The sequence below is a fragment of the Haliotis rubra genome, unplaced genomic scaffold (genome assembly GCF_003918875.1).
Source record: "Haliotis rubra isolate DU_JTF1 unplaced genomic scaffold, ASM391887v1 Scf29, whole genome shotgun sequence".
NCBI classification, from domain to species: Eukaryota; Metazoa; Mollusca; class Gastropoda; order Lepetellida; family Haliotidae; genus Haliotis; species Haliotis rubra.
In genome coordinates, this window is record NW_025766957.1 from 102,031 (window position 1) to 125,492 (window position 23,462).

Genomic DNA, 23,462 nt, shown 5'->3' on the forward strand with positions numbered 1-23,462 from the left:
AAAGAGGCCTGTACTTTTACCCATGTTCCTTGTTTTAATTAAGAACTTCATCAATACAATGTTGTGCGATCGACAAGTCAGTGTTGCATTTACTAGCTACCAATTTTACATAAAAGCGTCATTAATAAGCTATTTCTACATTATCAGTTTAACGTCACGAATCACTACACACATATAACATGTCTATCAGACAGGTATTCATTGGAACCAATTACATTTAAAACATCCTTCAAGCGCTTATAGATAGCTTTAATCAATAACAGCACAAGACATGTTTTTTGAGAGGAGCAATTGAATTCCAGTACTCACTTGTCGATTTTATTTCTTTTGTCCTTATGTAAGCAATGGGTAAAATAAAATGCATCGGTAAATTTCTAGGGTTAAACTGGATAGGGTATACAAACAAATACAGGAAGTCATAATATTTCTACATGTTATTTTTTTCAGGCCTAACACATATTGGGGGGTTATTATATCGTTTAAACGTTCAGTCATTTTTCATGAAGGTAAGTCAATTATGTATCATCAAGAACCAACTTTACCTTTTAGATTCTCAGTGAAATGGAATCTTTCACGCTTAAAGAGCAACGCAACAGAGTCAATATACAATATTCTAATGTCGCTAACACAAAGAACCTCATAGTGATCTAAATACAGAATAGTTGCCAGACCCGTGAAGATCCAGGTTAGAATTGGTATTCAGCAACTCACCCTTGTAAGAGACAACTAACGGGATCGGGTGGTCATACTCTCTGGCTTGGTTGACACATGCTATCGTATCCCAATTGCGTAGATCTATGCTCAGGCTGTTGATGACTGGTTTCTCTGGCCCAGACTCGATCATTTTCAGACCGACGTCATATAGCTGGAATATTGCTGCATGCGGCGTTAAACAACAACCAACCAACACCTGGCAACACATCCTCAGGTGTTTGAAGTTGACAGTGATTCCACTCACTCACTCACTCACTCACTCACTCACTCACCACTCAGGTGTTTGAAGTTGACAGTGATTCCACTCACTCACTCACTCACTCACTCACTCACTCACTCACTCACTCACTCACTCACTCACTCACTCACTCACTCACTCACTCACTCACTCACTCACTCACTCACTCACTACTCACTTGACCAATAGGTCAGTTCCTATCAACCAACCGGACAGACCAAACGCTTTCATTATATTCTTCTTGTAGTCAAAATGAATACTATTGACAGAAAATCTTTGTGTATGTATTCCATCCCATCTAAGACATTGCATTAATCATAAAAAGGTATGCAAAATGTTAGTAAAATGCCATCAGGGGCATGGTGGGCAAGCTGTCTAAGGCGCCAGGCAAGCGATCCAGCGAGCTTGAGGTGCCGGGATCGAGCCCACCTGTGTGACCTGGTGTAAAAACCTTTGAGCCACTTTTGTGTGCAGACTCTTTCAGTGTAGAACCCCTAGTGTACAGTACACAACCCTGTGTACTTAAAAGAACCCACGAATCCATTGGTAAGTGACCAGATGGTGGCCACTTGAATACGTGGAAACACTCACCGCAGCAGTGCAGTAGAACTTGGACAAAGTACTGTGATTTTGTGTCCCAGTCCACCCAACTGTGAATGGCTACGTCGTTATGATGAGAAAGCCACATTAACTCGGTCCGCTGCAAGATTTGTATCACCCCCGGGGAGTTGATAATACGATGTACCATTTGATATTCACTTTCAATGATGGAGGGCGCCTTTAAGCAGCTGAGCTGGATATTGGCGCTGTACAATAATACTGTGTCTTATGGTATTATGTGATGAGCAAGGTTGGGTCATTTGGGTGACAAATTTAAGAAACTGTCTTGGCGAAGAAATGGTAAGCTATTAATATAAATGCATTAAAACAGTAGTTTTAAAGAATTTTAAGTTATGCAAACGTAAATCGAATCCAAGATTGTGATCCATAACCGATTTTAAACGAAGAAAAGTATTTCCGATTTTTTCTGTTAAGTAAGCTAAATATCAATAGTCCTCGATTTCGACAGAACAGTTATAGTTCAGAAAATAAGTGCCGTAGACATTACAATGTATCGTGTGTAAGAAAATGTAGTGTAACTAAACATTGTTTTTATCATGGCAGTATTAAACAAGAAGAATTAATATGGGGAAATATGTGTAATACGCACATGAAGTAAGAAGTAGAATTTTAACTGTTTACCAGAGACACACCTCTTCACACAAAATCATTTGGCGTAGATATATTGGAAATATATTTTTTGAAATATGGTAACATTTTTTTAATCCTGAAACTGTCGACGTTTCAGCTCAAAAGCTTTTAAGGGGATCATTTTAGTCATCCTTCCCATATGCATTATGTGACGAGGGTCAAAACCCATTACTCAAACATAGATTACCTTTTTGCACGTAACATAATGTCCTGGTAAAGCTCACATATCCATTGAATTGTCATCGTTTTGCTTTTAAAACAGCACTTGTTGAACCTAAAAAAGGTAAATCATCGATTTGTCCGGTATACCAGTTAATGCTTCACAATACTCAAATTTAAGAGACATTGGCAATATCGACTACCTCATTACTCTAACATTTTCATAGTAATAAATACAAGAGCAAATGGTATCTACGCGTTTCGGTATGTAACTGAAACGTTCTGCCAATGTTATAGTGGCACTGAAGATAAGAAATTAGAACAGTTACAATTAGAAGCTGCACTCAACATATTACTAAAGTGGTAGGGATCTCATAGTCGAGCTAAGAAAGAAATGTAACTTTTTCTTCTTCAAAATCTATAGTAATGTAACTCCGTCTTATCAAATATTTACTGTACCAAAGATCGTTGCTACAAAAACTTCCCAGGTACTTTGAAACAGTGAAAAAGGAAATACAGTATGTATAGACATATGACTGTTTTATGTGGAAATGTGAGTCCACTGTGCAAATATTTACTTGCTTGGTTTATTGTTTAACGCCGCACTCAGCAATATTCCAGATATATCCTGATCCCGTTAGTGAAACATTGGTTAGACAAGCATGGGTTGCTTTGTAGTATCATATATGTATAGAAAGAGCGTGAAGAATACTACCTTATTGTAAAAAGTCATTTAGATGTAGTGAGAATAATTTGTACAATTAGTAGCGAACTGCGTGACAATGCATCTCATAAATCACACATTCGAGAGCCTAATATTATTTTACAGTAGTAAGTTAGATAGTGTGTGAGTGGATTTAGAACTTCCAATTTTGAAGCCTATGAGCCTTGTCTTAATGAAAAACATCGGGCATTTTACGTGTTGATTCCGAAGTTGAAACAATACGTTGACCAGAAATCAGTCTGTAAATGAAGTCAGTTTGAAACCTACAAATAACAAAGAAATGTAAAATGATTAAAATTGCATTCTAAATATATCTCAGAATATAAATCGCTACAAACTACTGTGGAAATTCAGTGGAAGTGCAACTTCAGTTTGCAATATCATATAAGCAGTGATTATTGTTATTCTTATTGTTATTAGATATTTATATAGCACACGTATCCACGCACTAGTGCATGCTCAAGGCGCTGGTATTTTTCCCCTCGATCATTGGATGTGAATTTCAACGGCACATCTTATTATCTCAACTCTCTGGGGAGCCTACAACTTTTGCTGCCACAAGGCGCACCGAGTTATTGCGGCTTTCCCATCCTTACGATTATAGTAATAACGACAGTAATGGTAATATTCGCCTCGCTGCAGCAATGGTCAAGCTTTAACAATAGGCCAAGGCTGAGACTCCAGGGTGAGAGATGATCTCCGCACAGCTGCTGGGGCTCTTGTGATGTGAGACGCCCAGAATATTCTCCAACATGTCATACAAATACAGTTTCATAATGAAAGTCACTGCAATTTGAGACTCACTTAGTAACAACCCACCCTTCCGTCATTTTAACACCCTTTTTAATCCTCATTAGACTTTGTATGTTCCTCAAATTCTATCAGTATTCAGCAGCATATTACAATTGCAAATTTATATATTTCTGCAAGAGGTGTTTTCAAACTCGCTGATGTACCATCCAAGCATTCAACACAGCCTGATGCCAAGTGAAATCAACGAAAAGAAAAGGCTGATGCTCCCTGCTTCGCATATAAAGAAGCCATCCTAGCAATTCAACATCACTATACAAAATACACAAGCACATACTTGGATGACTGAAAAATATAGCAACACGGTATCTGCTGCAGCGGTCACACTTGTTGGCATTTTATAATTACAATTGACTGTTCTTTACAGAGGCAAAGGTAGGCAGTTTACCCGGCATATATACGTTCGGAAACCGTAAATTGGAGACTCCTTTTAACTTTAAAATTTCAAAATTTTGTTTGATATAACAGAAATGTTTAAGCACATTCTGAAGCTAAAGCTCCTCTTCAAGGGTGAGTGAGTGACTGAGTATTGTTTTACGCCACGTGTTGAAAATTCCAGAAATATCACGGCGGGGGACACCAATAATGGGCTTCACACGTTGTACCCATGAGAGAATCGAACCCGGGTCTTCAGCGGACGCTTTAACCACTAGGCTGCTCAACCGGCCCTTAGAAGTCGGTGAATGACGACCTAAAACTGAACTGTGTTCGTGTATGTATTGAAAGATGATTCAGGTCATTTCAGGTCAATCTTTTCAACTTAAAATGAACCACATTTACTTCTTTCTATTAGAATATTATGAAAGTGCACCCATGAGATGACATCCCCAATATATCTATCTTTAGAAGAAAGATACGTCATACACGGTTTACAACTCCCACGCCGTATGTTGTACATATGTACCGAACACCATCAGCTTTGTTTCATTAGGATTGCTAATTGAGCATACGCTAATACAATCTTGGGATAATGAAACAAGTGGAAGTTCTTTTTGCATATATAATACTGCACCCAACTCTGAGGCTGCCTATATGATAATATGACACACGTCAGTTATTTAAGCACGGGCCAATTAAATCTTGGTACACTTGCAATTCATGTCAATAAGTAATAAATGGTTTAAAGAAATTGATTAACCGTTTGTTTTCCTCCGTGGATACTTCCCACAGATAATTGTTGTTTGTCGATACTTCCAAGGTGATTTGTTCGATATTTGTTCCTACACCACCATAGATGTTCCAAAGTAATAGGGACAGACAGACCTGTATTAAAGCAGCTGATTCTAAGATCTTCTGAATTTGAATATGGAGTTGCGGTACAGCATCAACATTATTACAGGTAAATATACCTGACATTTATCTATACCTAACCCTCCTGGATCAATGCATGTGGTTCTTCAAACTTGCTTTGTCTGTATGCTACAACCCTGGACACAATATGTCCACTGTGTGTCGTAAAAGGCGAACAATTGAGTCTACCCTGGGTTGCGCCCCGTCTCGGGGAAAGAAGGGAGGGAGTCAAGTGTTGGGTGGCACTGGAGCCAGGAACAACGCTCCTTTGCCCAGCACTCTACTTTGACTTGGACTTTGGTACTTTTATTTGTCTAAACGGTTGTGTCGGTTCCATCAATCTGCTGGTCACTCCATGTCCTGGTTATGGTCAACTTTAATTTTGATTTTATCTTCTTTTCAACATATTAGTAATGATAAGTTTCACGTTTTGAATATGATATGAATATGCCTAGAGTTTTATGTCAGAAGGCTCATCGCCTAATCTGATGTTATCGACCTCATAGTCATCAGTCTACTGTCCGTAGTGGAACCAACTTTAGTCTTACCCTGTTTGGGGGCGGTGGGGCAGCCTAGTGGTTAAAGCGTTCGCTCGTCACGCCGAAGGCCCGGGCTCGATTCCCCACATGGGTACAATGTGTGCAGCCCATTTCTGGTGTCCCCCGCCGTGATATTGATGTAATATTGCTGAAAGCGGCGTAAAACCATACTCACTCACTCACTTACCCTGTTTGACAATGACAACTTCCTGTCGTTTCTCCTCTGGAGTAAACATGCATACATGCAACCCGGGTGTTTGTAGTTGTACTGAAACAACGTCTTCACTGGCACTCCATGGTGGTTGGAGAGGAGGGATATGGAATTACATTTCCTTTATTACGGCTATTTCACAATTAACTGGTTCTCAATACAAAATAAAAATAACGGAAATCATATTGATGCAGATACTGCAGACATCTTTGAATGATGAATTTGTACTTATTACTGACCAATAGGCATGGTTTCCCGTTCTTGAAGGTGTTCGTGGTGGGGCCTTAAAATCGACCTCCCCTTTCATTTATCTCCTGTCTGGTTCCTTGCTTGTTGAGACAACAGTCTCAATATGTGCTCAATGCACATCAGTTTTCAAATACTCAGATTACTGTCTCAGTCCACGAAACTTTTAGTTCACATGAAGGCATTGTATTTGACCATAAATTTGTGATAGCATGACATAGATTGTGACAGCACCATATAACCCAACCCGTCCCTATCTACATTTGCATTTACAACATCCGTTCTCCTGTCAAAGCTACGCACCCCACTTCGTAGTGTACACTGCATGATGGATATACCAAATCTCTTTTTCATTCGTAGGTATAATTGTTACCATCATTTAATGTTTCTACCGCACATTAAATATTTGAAGTTTAAATGTCTGAAGCCCTTTGGTTTGTTGATAAAAATCCAAATTCTGATGAGCATTTTGCTGTTTTAATCTTTGTCATTATGAAGGCCTCCGACCAAAGTTGCTTAACTTCAATTGATTTGTGACCTGAGCTCTAGGCAGGGTTGGTGACACAGTTACAAGCGCAACTGTTCTATTATTGGGTTGCACAATAGTAAGTCCAAACCAGTTAGAAAATGATAAATTAGATGGTGTAAATATATTTTACAGGTTTCTACTTACTAGTCTGTGGTTCCTCCACCAACATCAACATCATTACAACCGGCAACCTCGTCAAATACAGCACACACGACTACGGCGTTGACGTCAAGAATATCTCATCGATTCTCTTTCGGGTCAAGGGGTGCCCCGATGGTAGGATAAATCTCTTTGAAGGTCCTGACTTTACCACTGCCAAGAATGCATATGTTTTGCTCGGCGGTTGGGGAAATCATAAAAGCGTTATGCATCCGTGCACTGGCTGTACAACTCTAGAATCAGAATGGGTCGACTCCGTCTTGAACTGCAATGGAATGAGGCCAATGTGGATGAACTGGACTAATAGATCGTTTAGCATTGGGAACGGGGCTTATGTTGGAGAAGAGACCTTCATCTCCATAGATGAACCGAGGGACTTTGATATCCAGTATATGTCAGTTGGATCTTCTTATGACGACATATTTGAATGGGAATTCGGTAAGTATAATCACAGCTCGGAGACACCGATGTGTCCTGAGATGTTTGAATGGCATTTAGAAGTCTTACACATCAGAAGATAATTTTATGGATTTCAACTTCTGTGAGGAACACAAGGTTTCGGAGTACATTGTATATCCTTACTCCTTCATTTCACTCCTTAATTTCACTTGATGAAGGAGTAAGTATACATGAACGTAAAATTCCTAAAATTCCTTATGCCTTGAGATGGTGCGGTTGTAGATATTTCATGGTTAACATAACTATGCTTTGTTTAGATGGCTACGGCGGAAATTACTTTGAGCGGGTGGTGCCTTATGGTTGGAGTACTCGACAAATGTTGTCTTCAGTGACGGCCTCCTCTATGGTAAACTGCATCAAAAGTTGCAAAGGCAGGATCAGCTGTAGGTCGATCAGCTATCAGAACACGACCAACACCTGCCAGTTATACTTTGAACAATCACGATCCGTTGATATCCATCCTGACAACACTTGGGAAACATGGATGGACAGAAACATGTGAAAGACGCTCTCGGAGTCTACACTGGACAATGAGGTTATGTCCTGGTTTTCTATTCGAGGAAGAATCAAACTTGGGTGTATCTTAGTCATCTAGGAGTGATGTCATTAAAGTCCAGCGTACCACTCTGAATTACTGTACAGCACTTCCGTCGATCTCTCCGTCTAATGACATCAAGACGTCACTGGTGAGCCTCTTCAGGCCTCGTGAGATAAACATTCGTTAACTTGTTTAAAACCTTATCATACACAGTTTCTAATATTACTGAAGACAGTTTACTCATTTTGCAAAATTCTAGGCTGAATAAGAATCATGCATGTGTGTTAATTAATAGCTTAATGAATCAACGATGTACTTTTGAAAGGTAATTGTGTGATTATAGATTCCCAATTCCTTACCTCTTGATGCACTGACGAGTGCAGTCATATTTTGGTAATAGTGCTGACTACACGGGGAAAACCTATATCTTTAATGGCAAGTTAACACATTAACTTTAAATACTTCAAAATGACAAATGCTTGCCTACGTTAAGGTTGTAAACGGAAGTGACAGAACAGGCGATAAATAACCGTCCACAAACGCAAAAAGAAATCCTCTTTTGATTTCCTGTGCAACTTGTACTGAGCGGAGGACTCACAGTCTACCTGCTTATATTTTTTTTTTGCTACCTGGCCCGATTTTTTACTTAAGTTAAAGTTTTCACTCAAATTTGAGAAAACCCAAACGTAGTAGATAATTTGAGTTTGATGGATGGATTAGTTACATTTTTTAAAATGCAGTTGAGTTAAAAATTCTGCTGTTTCAAATTGTCAAACTCAGTTTAAATTTTGAGTAAAAACTTAAGTTTGTTTCGAGAAAACACACACACACACACACACACACACACACACACTAATCAATATTAGAACCTTGACAGACACACTATTTCTAATGATTGTGAGCTGGGTAATGTATTTAGTTTCTTGTTGTGATACGTGATGTTGGCTTCCGACGTGAAAAATGTGGTCATGGTACGTCAAAAATGGTGAGCAGTGAGTCACATGATCACCTTATCGGTTGCACGTGCATGGATTGCAAGCACACAGACATTGCTTAACAGTAAACGCATCAGCGTTACAAGTTGTGAAAAGCGAGCATGCGCGACTCACAAATCAGCAACATGAGAGTGGCAAGTGTAGGTTTAGTGCTGGACAATCGGTAGCAGCATCTGCACAAGCCCTGGGTTGTACATAGTCCTCAGACAATACACAGTCTGGGAAACCTGCATGCAAGAGACGGGCAGCAGTGAACATCGCCCAAGGACCAAGATGGCGTACAAATTAGTTTACGTCATCTCCGCAACAGATTTGTGACTGCAGTCACCACTAGCAGACAGTTGTTCACAGGCCATCAAGAAGCGACTTGGTATGGGAGTGTGACCGATTTCGAGTGGCAAGCGTAATGGTGTGGGGGAATTTGTGTCAGCGGTCGAGCTCAGTAATTATTGTCGTACAGGGCAATCGTACTGCCATACTGTATCCGATCCCAGTCCTTCAGCCAGCCAACCAGCTGCATGGTCCCAGACTGACATTTCAACATGTCAACGCGACGCAGCATACTGCAGGTTTCATTCGCAACCCTCTTACATAACGCCAGTGTTCATGTCAAGGAGACTTGAACCGAAGCGAACACATTTGGCATGAAACGAGGAAGATAAGTGCGACAGCAGGTGAATCAACCCCCACACCTTGCAAGACCTTTGGCAAACGGTCTTTGACCAATGGCAACGGTTTTAGGTTTGAGTGTGCTCTCCTGTTCGTGAGGAGTTGTGTTTCCGTCACTTCAATCCTAGGAGGTAACACCCGTTTTTGTCTTCTTCTGTTCCAACAGTTGTAACAGTGTGAAGTTCGTGTTGGGAGTTATACAAACCGAAACATGAGTCTCATTAGCCTATTCAGACAATGATCTACTTTTCAGCAGATCCGAATTTTCTCATCTGAAAGAGAAAATAGACATCACAAACAACTATGGTTACACTGAATTCCAATTCCTTGTTTCATCAGAAAATGGTATTTACAAATGAATTTTAATTTTAAACTTTTATAACATCGCATTGATATATATAATGGCGATGTGTAGGCAGCACGACCTCAACTAAGACGTCACAGACTGCCCCTATTTGATGAGGTCGTAAAATGATTCACAATGCATCTGGCTCACTGGTTACACCTGTTATGTGTTTCTTGCGCTTATTCAGAGTAGTTCTGTAACGCACAATATGATTGAGATAATATCAATTCCGTACCAGACCGCCAAACGTTTCTAGCGGCAGAGCCTCGTTTTGAGATTTCCACGATTTCCAGGTTTCCGTTTGTCAGAGCTCGCTGTACGACAGAGCACGCTGCACGACGTGTTTGCAAGTATTAGAAGGAGCGTAGTGTTGCAATATACAAGTGCTTAGATGTATCAAATAATACTGATTAATATTTATGTATCCAGTTAAATGAATTGGTCTCAAACTTCTGGACTGCTTATTGTACTAAGTTGCGCAATAGGACGGAACCCAGTCAACAGGAAACGAGACTGTTGTGTAATCAATGTTTTGATTTGGGACGTCACACGTTTCTCCATTACAATGATGCCGCAAGTGTAGTTTCATTGTCTTATTGTGACCTACGTGATAGCTGTATGATACACAATGTCATCTAGTTTTATAATAATGCACTCACTATTTCCCCCGTGTGCTTCAATGAGTCACTTTTTAATTTTGACTGTGTGGATATATATTTCTCATGCGCGATTTATAATGAATAAACTTGATTGTGTATATATTTTTCCCATGTACGAATTGTAGTGTATATTTTCCTTTTCCATATTTCATGTTTCCTCATTCGTGAATTGTGCATTTCCCATAGACAATGTCATTTAATAATGTCAGCATTTGGGCTATCTGTGTTCATATCGTTCATGCGATTAACACAAAATAAACCTATACAGATAAAGTCCAATAAGGGGGCGTGGGGTGGTGGGGTAGCCTAGTGGTTAAAGCGTTCGCTCGTCACGCCGAAGACTCGGATTCGATTCCCCACATGGGTACAATTTGGGAAGCAAATTTCTGATTTTCCCCCGCCGTGATATTGCTGAAATCCTGCTAAAAGCGACGTGAAATTCAATTACTCCCTCACAGTAGAGGGAAATAACAACTTGGCGTACTCCAACGGCGCCTACCTTTTGGCGAGGAGGTTATCTTTCTCTGGTTGAAAAAGATATTCTAGTTTTTTTCTCAAGTAGATAGCGTCAGCCTAACTGAATTTGATTGACTGCTCATGGTAAACAAATTGTTCACTGTCGCTAGGAACCTGTCCTCGAACCTGTCCAATCCTGAGTTGAATTAACTTTCTAATGAAGTACCGGGAACTCCTCTGTCATGAATCTATTGGACTAACCAAGCAATCATCAAAATCTCGTAACAGATACTTTATTCCTATTTTATTTACTCATAATGTCAAGGTCAAACGTTTCACGCCTTTGATATAATGATTGTATGAAATGTTGTTATCTTTTTCACAATGTCAAGGTGAAAGGTTGTTTCACGCATTTAACATAATTTAATGTTGTTATTTATGATGCTTTAGGTAAAACATGTTGTTATCCTTAGAAGCAATCTCTTATCTGAACTGTAATTTGTTTTGCAAAATGTCGGTAACATGTGCTCAATGTATACTTGTATTACTTGTATATGGGCCTTTAGTACAATAAACATACTCACTCACGGACTCATTGTCTTACTGGGTTATAACTGCACAATACACAATGTCATGTATTTGTATAATAATGCACACACTATTTCCTCTGTGTGCTTCAATGGGTCACTTTTTATATTTGATTGTGTGTATATATATTTCTCATGGTTTTTAATGTACATTGTCTTTTTCCAAATTTCATGGTTCATCATCCGTGAATTGTGAGTGAGTGACTATGGTTTTACACCGCTTTTAAGCGGCTATTTGAAATCCGTCTAATATTTTCAATATATCAAATAGAAACGACAAAATTCTTTCCACGCCCACAAAAAATCTCTGTGCATATCGTGCTCTACCGGTGGCACCCGTCATAAACATATGCTAGTCAATTATTCACCTGAAATAATTCAGGAACGTATGGTATAAGTCAAAATAGGGAATCGCATCGTACGTCATTTTTGGTACTGATGCATCAAATTTGGAAATGTCCTCCACATGTCTACCATAAAACTTCTTGAAAGCTTTACTGAGGCCTTGAATGGTGTAACTTTGATTAAACAACTTCTGAGCGAGAGTGGTTTGATCCTCTTTGAAATCCTGATAAAAAGAGCACGCTCGATTGTGCCTCAAACGTTGTGAAATGTAAACACCGAAGGCTGGAACTGTTGGAATATTGCTGGACATGAAAGGGAAGTTGACTGTTGGGAAGTTGAAATTATCCCTTTTGTGATACAGCCTTGTGGAGAGCTTTTTGTCACTCTGAATCTTTAAGCATAGAACTGAATATGAAAAAGTTAATGCCATGCTGTCTCAGTGTTTGAATAGTCAGTGCACTGTATTTATTAATGAAACAAACCATTCTATTATGGAACCTTTGGTGGACAATGGGAAAGACGCACAAACACTTTCTCCACAGTTGACTGTAACACGCAGACATGAGTGGTAGAGGAACCAGTTATTAACTATAATGCTTCAAAGGGAAGTATATTATTATTTTGTGAGGACCAGTTAAATATGCATGTATTTAATCTCTGGAAACATGTTCTTATGTATATTAACAAAATACAAGAAGCAAAACTACACGTTTACAAAATTGATTTTTTTAATTGCAAAAGGAATGCATTACTACTTTTACACCGTAATACAACCTCACGGTTATCGTGAAGGTTCGGGTTATAATTGATCTTAAGCAACCCATGCTTGTCGTTAGAGGCGACAAACTGGATCGGGTGGTCACACTCACTGACTTGGTTGACACATGTCATCGGTTCCAAATTGCGTAAATGTATGCTCATGCTATTGATCACTGGATTGTCTGGTCCAGACTCGATTATTTAGAGACCGCCGCCATAAGGCTGTAATATTGCTGAGTGCGGCGTTAAACAACAGGCAACCAGCATCCAGCAAAGCTCACTCACTCACATGACCAAGAGATCTGTTCCTATCAACCAACCGAGCAGACCAAACGCTGTGTGTTATTTTCTTCTTGAATTCAAAATGAATATTTAAAGAAAATACTACTGACAGAAAATGTTTGTATATGTATCCCATCCCATCTAATACATTGCAATGATCATAAAAGATGTGTCAAATAATAGTAAATTGCTTTTTTTCTGTCAAGTAAAATAAACATCAATAGTCCTTGATTTCGACAGAACAGTTATAGTTCAGAACATAAGTGTCGTAGACATCACAATGTAGCGTGTGTAAGAAAATGTAGTTGTAACTATAGTCCGTTTAGCTCAAAAGCGGACCGATGAATTGCAATCTAACTCGAAAACTAATAAACAGAAAATAATCAATGAAACGCTGATCATAATCAAAACATCATACCCAAAATAAAAAAGTTGTTTAACAATCTATCATTAAAATATTGACACAGTTCACTATTTGTTACGAGGGAGGAGTGCAGAAAAAGGGACAGCCAGGTGTTCGAGAACGGATGGAGACGGCACAGCACAGGTTAATGAATAAATAACTTTGTCTGTGAACGTGCTTCTCGAACACCTGGTTGTCCCTCTCTCTGCACTCATCCCTCGTAACAAACAGTGAATTGTGTCAATATTTTAATGATAGTTTGTTAAACAACTTTTTTATTTTTAGGACAAAAATTCTGCAAAAACCTCACAGAGTGGGTATGATGTTTCGATTATGATCAGTGTTTCATTGAGTATGTTATGTTTATTAGTTTTCGAGTTAGATTGCAATTCATCGGTCCACTTTTGAGCCAAACGGACTGTATACATGTTTTTATCATGGCAATATTAAACAAGAATAGTTAATATAGGAAAATATTTGTAATACGCACATGAAGTAAGAAGTAGAATTTTAACTGTTTACAAGAGACACACCTCTTCACACAAAAGCATGTGGCGTAGATATATTGGAAATATATTTTTGAAATATGGTGACATTTTTTAATCCTGAAACTGTCGACGTTTCCGCCCAAAAGCTTTTAAGCCGATCATTTTGGTCAATCCTTCCTATATGAATTATGTGACGAAGGCCACAACCCATTACTAAAACATAGATTACCAATTTGCATGTAACATAATGTCCTGGTAAAGCTCACATATCCATTGAATTGTCTTCGTTCTGCTTTTTCAACTGCCTTTGTAGAACCTGGAACAAAAAGGTAAATCATCGATTTGTCCGGTATACGAGTTGACGCTTCACAATACGCAAATTTAAGACATTGGCAGTATCGAATACCTCATTCCTCAAACATTTTCAAAGTAAACAATTCAAGTGCAAATGGTATCTACGCGTTTTTGTATGGAACTAAAACGTTCTGCCAGTGTTATATTTGTCAATACTGATGCATTTATTGACTTTTTAATAGCTTTGAAAACGATGGAGAAACCTTAAAATGCAATAATAGACCCTAACGAAATCGAATCATGGATTGAAATTTTGTTATGCGACTCTTGCTCAAGCGTTCTTTGACAAAAAAAATTGTAATTCAGTAACAGTATATATAAGTGTGGGATGATTGCGCTGAAGATCGGAAAAAAGTAACAGGAAGAAAAGAAACGGATTTTGCTAGGAAAAGTTGTTTATACTATCAAGTAAGCTGAGTATGTGAGAAGTTGCTCAGTAAAAACAAGTAACAACTTAAATAAGATGATCAAAGCTCATCCTAATCTGAATGAGGTGTTTATATAAGTATTTATATAAAAACTGTTACTTTTGTTCCTGTTACTTTTTTTCCGTTACTTTTTTTCCTGTTTTTCTTTTTCCTGTTACTTTTTTTCCTACATTCAAATATTTACTCTACCAAAACCGTTGCTACAACACTGTTCAGACAACAGCAAAAAAGGAAATACAGTATATACACAGATGATTTATTAACGGACTGTTTTGTGTGGAAATATGAGGCCACTGTGCAAATATTTAGTTGGTTGGTTGTTTGTTGTTTAACGCCGCACTCAGCAGTAATCCAGCTATTTGTAAATATCTGTATCGATCTGTGAATAATCGAGTCTGGACCAGACAATCCAGTGACTAACATCATGTGCATTGATTTACGCAATTGGGATATGATGACATGTGTCAAGCAAGTCACCGAGCCTGACCACCCGATCCCGTTAGTCGTCTCTTACGGCAAGTATGGGTTACTGAAGATCAATTGTAACCCGGATCTTCACGGGTCTGGAAATTCAACATCACTATACTAAATACACATGTTCGCACTTTATAATTAAGGTTGACTGTTCTTACGGTAGAGGCAAAAGATGTACTATCGATATTTTATCCTGCTTACATGCGTTCGGAAACCGGAACATTGGAGAGCCTTTTTAAATTTTAAAGTTGATATAACCGGAAATATTAAAGCACTTTCTGAAGCTAAAGATCCTCTTCAGCGTGAGTGAGTTGAGTTTTACGCCGCACTCAGCAATATTCCAGCTATATGGCGGCGGTCTGTAAATAATCGAGTCTGGACCAGACAATCCAGTGATCAACAGCATGAGCATCGATCTGCGCAATTGGGAACCGATGAAATGTGTCAACCAAGTCAGCGAGCCTGTCGCCTCTTACGACAAACATAGTCGCCTTTTGTGGCAAGCATGGGTTGCTGAAGACCTATTCTACCCCGGATCTTCAGAGTGACCAGCGGACGCTTTAAACCATTAGGCTACTCCATCGCCCCTCAGAAGTCACGAATCACGACCTAAAAATGGGTGAGTGAGTAAGGTTTAACGCCGCTGTTGGCAATATTCCAGCAACATCACGGCGGGGGACACCTAAAAGATACATAAGTTCATTTCACGATAACTTTTTAAAACTTTATATTGACATTACACATTATACTGACTCCGAGCCGACCAGTCCTTGTTGTACCCATTAATGCCGAGCGCCAGACAGGGACCAACAAGTACCATATATTAACATCTTTTGGTATGACGCGGTCGGGGATCGAACCCGCGACCTTCCACTCTAGCCACTACACCACGGAGACGGTTGAACAACATTAGAAACGCACCACCCATATATTACGAAATATCCCTGTAAGACTGAAATGTACCCATGATATCTGAGCATCGTCGGTGCATTTTAGTGTGCGCGTTTCTAATGTTGTTCAGTATATATTAAGTTAAAAAGTACCAAATTCACCTGACCTCACCAAGATCCAACCAATGTATCTACCTTTACAAGAAAGGTGTGCCATTCACGGTTTACAACTGAAACTCACACGCCATATGTCGTACATATTTATCGAACACCATCAATATTTTTTACCAGGATTGCTAATTGAGCATACGCTTATACAATATTGAGATGGAGAAACAAGTTCTTTTTTGCATACCTTTAACCTTATACAGCACCCCCCACCGAAGCTGCCCATATAATGATATAACACCCATCAGATATTTAAGATATCTTGGTACACTTGCAATTAAGGTGAATAAGTAATCAATGTTTTACAGATATTGATTATCCGTTTGATATTATCCATGGATACTTCCCACAGATAATTGTTGTTTGTCGATACTTCCAAGGTGATTTGTTCGTTATTTGTTCCTACACCACCATAGATGTTCCAAAGTAATAGGGACAGACAGACGCTTCTCGACGTGAGACGCGGAAAACAGGCCTGTATTAAAGCAGCTGATTCTAAGACCTTCTGAATGTGAATATGGAGCTGCGGTGCAGCATCAACATTATTACAGGTAAATATACCTAACCTATACCTAACCCTCCTGGAACAATGCATGTGGTTCTTCAAACTTGCTTTATCTGTATGCTACAGCTCTGGACACAATGTGTCCACTGCGTGTCGTAAAAGGCGAACAATTGAGTCTACTTCAATTTTCATTTTATCTTCTTTTCAACATGTTAGTAATGAAAGTCTTCACACTTTGAATATGATGTGATTTTGCCTTGAGTATTATGCCAGAAGCACCATCGCCCAATCTGATGTTATCGACCACATGGTCATGAGATTGCTGTCTGTGGTGGAACCAGCCTTTCTTTTACCCTGTTTGACAATGACAAATACCTGTCGTTTCTCTTCTGGAGTAAAACATACATGCAGTCCTGGTGTTTGTAGTAGTTTTCTACTGAAACAACGTCTTCATTGGCACTCCATGGTGGTTGGAGAGAAGGGATATGGAATTACATTTCCTTTATTATTATTCCTATTTCACAATTAACTAGCTCTCAATAAAATACAACTAACGGAGGGCATTTTGATGCAGATACTGCAGATATCTTTGAATTGATCAACGGGCATGGTTACTCATTCTTGAAGGAATTAGTGTTCGGTCCTTAAAATGAACCATTTTGTAGAAATGTGGAAACGTTGCACAATTTCATTCATATCAGGACTGGTTCCTTGTTTGCTGAGACAACAGTCAATACGTGCTTAAGGTACATCAGCTTTCTCGACGCTTTTAATTCATATGAAGTCATTGTATTTGACCATGCAGTTGTGACAGCATTATATACACCAGCCCCAACCTTACTACATTTACATTCACAGCATCCCGTCCCCTCTTAAAGCCAGGTATTCCACCTCGTAGTTGTGTACTGTAAGCTGTATATTGAAGCATAAAATTCTTAAGCTTTGAAATAATATTCAAATTCAAAGTTGTGAGGGTTCATCAATCCCTTCTACAATGTCACAGAACCTTGATCCTTTCTAGACTTGAATATGGTTCCATGGTTAAATTAATTAGATTCTATCCATCACCGAGGTCTTAGGCTTTTGCCTTGGAGCCTCCAGACCTTTACCGATTCATTGTCCGTATTAGGATACTGATGAGACGTCCCTAGAACAAAGAGATGGATCATCTTTGCAATACGTTCTTAATAACTAAATACAACCAGCATTTGGCTGTTTTAATCTTAATCTTCATGAAGACCTCAATAGAAAAATGTCATTTTTTCCGTCACTTGAAATAAGAATGCAACCTGATACTTCTACTGCTAAAATAATATCTTGAAAACATAGCCCAAGCTCAGATTTTGTCATCTCCAAAATGACATTTATAAAACCCGGAGGTGGACCTGACATAATATGAGCTAAAACCAACTACATTAATATATTTACAACTAGATAATAGTGTGTATTTATAAAGCGCACATATCCACGCTCATGACCACGCTCGTGAGCACGCTCAAGGTGCTAACACATTATTACCCCGGATAACCCAAGCTGCCTGTTAAGCGCTAGAAGGTTATAATCATACGACTTATCCCACCCGGTACCTATTTTCTGCTGGGTGAACAGAGACAATTTAGAACTAACTCACTTGCCTAAGGTGAGACCACATGTATCACATTGGGCTTCGTTGTGGGGCAGGACTGAAATCCTAGAAACTCTCAGAAATCAAGCTGCTAAACACGGTCACCCACCCAAGCACTCGTTGCGACCAGCGTTGCATAACTGAGCATAACTGATTTGCGACCTGAGCTATGTGCAAGGATGGTGACACAGTTACCAGTGCAACTGTTATGGGGTTGTAAAGTAATAAGTCCAAACCAGTTAGAAAATGATAAATTAGATGGTGTAAATATATTTTACAGGTTTCTACTTCCTAGTCTGTGGTTCCTCTACCAACATCAACATCATTACAGCCGGAAACCGCGTCAAATACAGCACACACGACTACGGCGTTGACGTCAAGAATATCTCATCGATTCTCTTCCGGGTCAAGGGATGCACGGATGGGAGGATAAATCTTTTGAAGGTCCTGACTTTACCGCTGACAAGGATGCATATGTTTTGCTCGGCGGATGGGGAAATCGTAAATGTGCAATGCATCCGTGCACTGGCTGTACAACTCTAGAATCGGTATGGTTCGCCTCCGTCTTGAACTGCAATGAAATGAGACCAATGTGGATGAACTGGACTAATAGATTGTTTAGCATTGGGAACGGGGCTTATGTTGGAGAAGAGACGTTCCTCTCCACAGATGAACAGAGGGACTTTGATATCCAGTATATGTCAGTTGGATCTACTTATGAAGACATATTTGACTGGGAATTCGGTAAGTTAAATCACAGCTCGGAGACACGGATGTGTCCTGAGGTTTTTGAATGGGACTTAGAAGTGATAAACATAAGGAACAGAATTGTATATATGGATTTCAACTTCTATATTGTAAGCAACCCATACCGTGTCGGATTATATACTTACTCCTTTTTTCAACTGATGAAGGAGTAAGTTTTCTCCGAAACGTAAATTTCATAAAAATTCTCTTCCTTATGCCCTGAGATGGTGCTGTTGCAGATATGTAGAAATGGAATTAATTGGATAAAACATTGTTTAGAACTGAATAGAGCTACTAAACGTTTGATTTACAGTCACCATATTACGTTTTGTTTGTTTGTTGTTTAACGCCGCTCTCAGCAATATTCCAGCTATATGGCGACGGTCTGTAAATCTACGCAATTGCGATACGATGACATGTGTCAAACAAGTCAGTTAATCCGGCCACCCGCCTCTTACGACAAGCATGGGTTGATGAAGACCAATTCCAACCCGGATCTTCACGGGTCCATATTTCTTAAAAGAGTAATGAGTTGCTCAGTAGTGAACTTTTCGAAAGCATATTTTCCTAAAGAAAAATATACAAAAATGTTGGGGATGTTTTATGACAACCTTCTGTTGTGGAAGTGCAATGAATCAAGCCAAGATGGCATGTCTTTAATCAAAATGTATCAATGTATTACATATGTTTTCCAAATAAATAAAACCGGTGTATGGCAGTATATTGTATTACAATACTTCAGTGTAAAACTTGAAAACTCAACTCACAGACATCATTTATAAGCATATTGTCCGGGTGTGAGAATGGCTTTGTAGTTTTCATTCACAAATGGAATACAATATAACCACTGTTGCTGTATTATCCAGTCACGTTCTGAATTCATTTCTAAACGAAAGAATATGTGCTTAGATAAAGTAAGGAAGAGTTATGTTCTTGAAAGGCATTAAGAAGTTGGACGAGCATGAATACATGACACGTTTTTATGGATAACAACTTCTTCACCATGATGAAGGAACAAGAATCAGGTCCGAAACGTCGTATATAGATTAAAAATGAGTTGTTAACCATAAGAATGTGTCATGTATTCATGGAGGGTTTGCAGTTTGATTTTCATACTATGCAGAAAGCAAAGATAACACACCAAAATGTGAAGACGAACAATCTTTTATGGATAGACAACTTTTTTATTGCAACAGATGCGACGTTTCTGTGTATATGCTAACAGTGTTATCAGGCAAACGTCACATCTGTTGCAATAAAGAAGTTGTCTATCAATAAACAAATGTTCCTCTTCATCATACCAGCTTCAAAATGCCACTCAAAGACGGTGATCCAACATCTGTCGCAAACTACACTCAACGAAATGGGATAAATCGTTTTATCGTAAATGTGTTGGGTTGGGTTCTTTTGTCAAAATAATGGTTAATATAACTTTGTTTAGATGGCTACGCCGGGAATTACTTTGAGCGGGTGGTGCCTTATGGTTGGAGTACACGCCAAACGTTGTCTTCAGTGACGGCCTCCTCCACGGTAAACTGCATCAAAAGTTGCCAAGGCAGGATCAGCTGTAGGTCAGTCAGCTACCAGAGCACAACCAACACCTGTCAGTTATACTTTGAACAATCACGATCCGCTGATATCCACCCTGACAACACTTGGGAAACGTGGATTGACAGAAATGTGTGAAAGATGCTCTCGGAGTCTACACAAGGCAATGAGACTGAAAATCAAAATTAGGTGCATCTTAGACATCTAGCAATACTGTCATCCAACAGTCCAGAAGACTCTGAAATACTCTGTGTACACACACACTCACGCACACATCCACACACACGCACATACACACACACTGAGGGAATCAACACTAAAGTAGCCTAATGACTTGTGACATTTACTAGTAGCATTGAGACATGACAGCCGAACTTCTTCAGAAAAAATCACTAACCTGTTCAATTTTTTCTCATACACAGTTTCCAAGGACAGTTCATTCATTTTGCAAAATTCCAGGCGGAAAAAGACTTCATGCATGTATATCATTTCATAATTTTTAATAACATTGCACTTTTTTCCGATCCCTTTCTTTTTGATACACTGCCATAGTGCAGTCATGTTTGGGTAATAGTGCTGATTTTATGGGGAAAACTTACATTTTAATTAACAAATCGTCTGGATCATATGAACGTTCAATTAAAGGCATTATGGTGTACTATTTGATTAATCTGAAGGGCAAGTTTATTATTTTGGTGACTATACACTCAACAAAATTAGAAACCTGACACATACATTATTGGTAATTATTGTGAGCTGGGGAATTCATTCACGAGGGGCTATCAAAACAGTTTGAGCCAAAAATACATCTGATATGTGCATGATAAAAATATCTGTATGATATTGAGAATGGTTTATATCATTCACATAAACGTAATATTGACATGCACATGTCGCTAGTTTCCGGTCACGGGACATCTAATCACATGTACCCCTTTTGAAATGGATGAAATGGATAAGCTTGAGTACAGAGCAGACATAAGGTTTTGGGTCCTTCGAGGGCCACCCGGCGAATCACAATGAAGAGCGATTGACAGCAGTACGAGTATAGTTACTTATATCATGCACATATCAGAGGTATTTAAGGCTCAAAACCTTTTGACAGCCCCGCATAGCTTTTTGTCGTGATGTGTGGAATTGGCTACCGAAGTGAAAAATGTGGTCATGGCACGCCAAAAAAGGGCTAAACACAACAATCACGTGCAGCGAGTCACATGATCACCTTATCAGTTGCACGTGCATGGAATGCAAACACACAGACATTGCTTAACAGGAAAACGGATCAACCTTACAAGCTAAGTTGCGAAAAGCGAGCATGCCGCGACTCACAAATCAGCAACATGAGAGTGTCAAGTGTAGGTTTAATGCTGGACAATCGGTAGCAGCATCTGCAAAAGCCCTGGGTTGTACATAGTCCTCAGACAATACACAGTCTGGGAAACCTGCATGCAAGAGACGGGCACCAGTGTACATCGCCCAAGGACTGAAGTACCGGATGTGACGTCACACCAAGATGGCGTACAAATTAGTTTACGTCATCTCCGCAACAGATTTGTGACTGCAGCCTCAACTAGCCGACCGTTGTTCAGAGGTTTAGTGTCAGCACAGACCATAAAAAGGCGATTGAGTGAGGGAGCACAGGCCATTAAGATGCGACTTGGTATGCTAGGGTGACCGATTTCGAGTAGACAGCGTAATGGTGTGGGGAATATTTTGTGCCAGCGGTCGAGTTCAGTTATGATTAGCATACAGGGGAATCGTACTGTATCGAAACCAGTTCCGTCCCCAGTTCTTCAGCCAGCCAACCAACTGCATGGTCCCAGACTGATATTTCAACATGACAACGCGCTCACTCGCAACTTCTTACCTAACGTCGGTGTTGATGTCACGGACTAGCCGTTCCGTTCCCCAGACTTGAACCCAATCGAACACATTTGGGATGAATTGGAGAAAAGGCGTGGGACAGCAGGTGAATAAAATCCAGACCTTGCAATTACTGGCATAACTCATTGACCAAAGGCAACGACTTCCCGTTAGAGTGTGCCGACAGGTTCTTGTGCCCATGAGGAGACGTGCTGCTGCCGCCACGGTCACCCTCGGCGATCACATTTGTAATTAGCTTCTTCTGTTTCAACAGTGTTATCAGTGTGAAGTTGGGAGTTGGGAGTCATAGAACGTTACACATTATCTTTTCCATTACAATGATACCGCAAGTGTAGTTTTAATTGTTTTATTGTTACCTGGATGATAGCAATATGATACACAACGTCATCTATTTTCATAACAATGCACACACTATTTTCACTGTGTCTTTCAATGAGACACTTTATTAAAATTTACTTGTGTATTTATTTTTCTCATGTGCGAATTTTAATGTATATTTTCCTTTTCCATCATCATTGGTGAATTGTGAATTTCCCATGGACAATATCATTTAATAACGTCAGCATTTCGGCTAGCTGTGGTCATATCGTTCATGGCATTAACTCAAAATAAACCCATACAGATAAAGTGTATAAGGGGGCGTGGGGCGGTGGGGTAGCCTAGTGGTTAAAGCGTTCGCTCGTCACGCCGAAGACTCGGATTCTATTCCCTTTATGGATACAATTTGGGAAGCCCATTTCTGGTGTCCTCCGCCATGATATTGCAGAAATCCTGCTAAAAGCGACGTGAAATTCAATTACTCACTCACAGGAGGGGGAGGGGGATTGGGGGGGTGAACAACTTTCTTTCCTCAAGTAGATAGCGTCAGTCTGACTGAATTTGATTGATTGCCCTTGGTAAACAAATTCCTCACTGTCGCTCGGCACTTGTTCACGACAATCCTGAGTTAAGTTAACTTACTAATGAAGTGCTTTGAGCGCCTCT

The 23,462-nt window shown here is 39.5% G+C and overlaps 1 protein-coding gene and 1 long non-coding RNA gene across 2 annotated transcripts; both read left to right on the forward strand.

Moving 5' to 3' along the window:
• Window positions 1-5,196: 5,196 nt before the first annotated feature.
• Window positions 5,197-7,831, forward strand: LOC124281861. The gene is made up of 3 exons (XM_046717876.1): window positions 5,197-5,235; window positions 6,844-7,308; window positions 7,587-7,831. Exons 1-3 carry the CDS (start codon window positions 5,202-5,204, stop codon window positions 7,829-7,831), a joined length of 744 nt encoding a protein of 247 aa, XP_046573832.1. The 5' UTR covers window positions 5,197-5,201.
• Window positions 7,832-16,571: 8,740 nt separating this feature from the next.
• Window positions 16,572-21,407, forward strand: LOC124281767. The gene is made up of 3 exons (XR_006899973.1): window positions 16,572-16,721; window positions 18,580-19,043; window positions 20,488-21,407. It is a non-coding gene; the product is annotated as an uncharacterized LOC124281767 (long non-coding RNA).
• The last annotated feature ends 2,055 nt before the right edge of the window (window positions 21,408-23,462 follow it).

What these genes read in the sequence shown, in the direction of transcription:
- LOC124281861 (XM_046717876.1), top strand. Translation starts at nt 5,202, where the DNA reads ATGGAGTTGCGGTACAGCATCAACATTATTACAG. An exon ending in CAGCATCAACATTATTACAG is followed by an intron (nt 5,236 to 6,843) that starts GTAAATATACCT and finishes TATATTTTACAG; the next exon opens with GTTTCTACTTACTAGTCTGT. An exon ending in CATATTTGAATGGGAATTCG is followed by an intron (nt 7,309 to 7,586) that starts GTAAGTATAATC and finishes TGCTTTGTTTAG; the next exon opens with ATGGCTACGGCGGAAATTAC.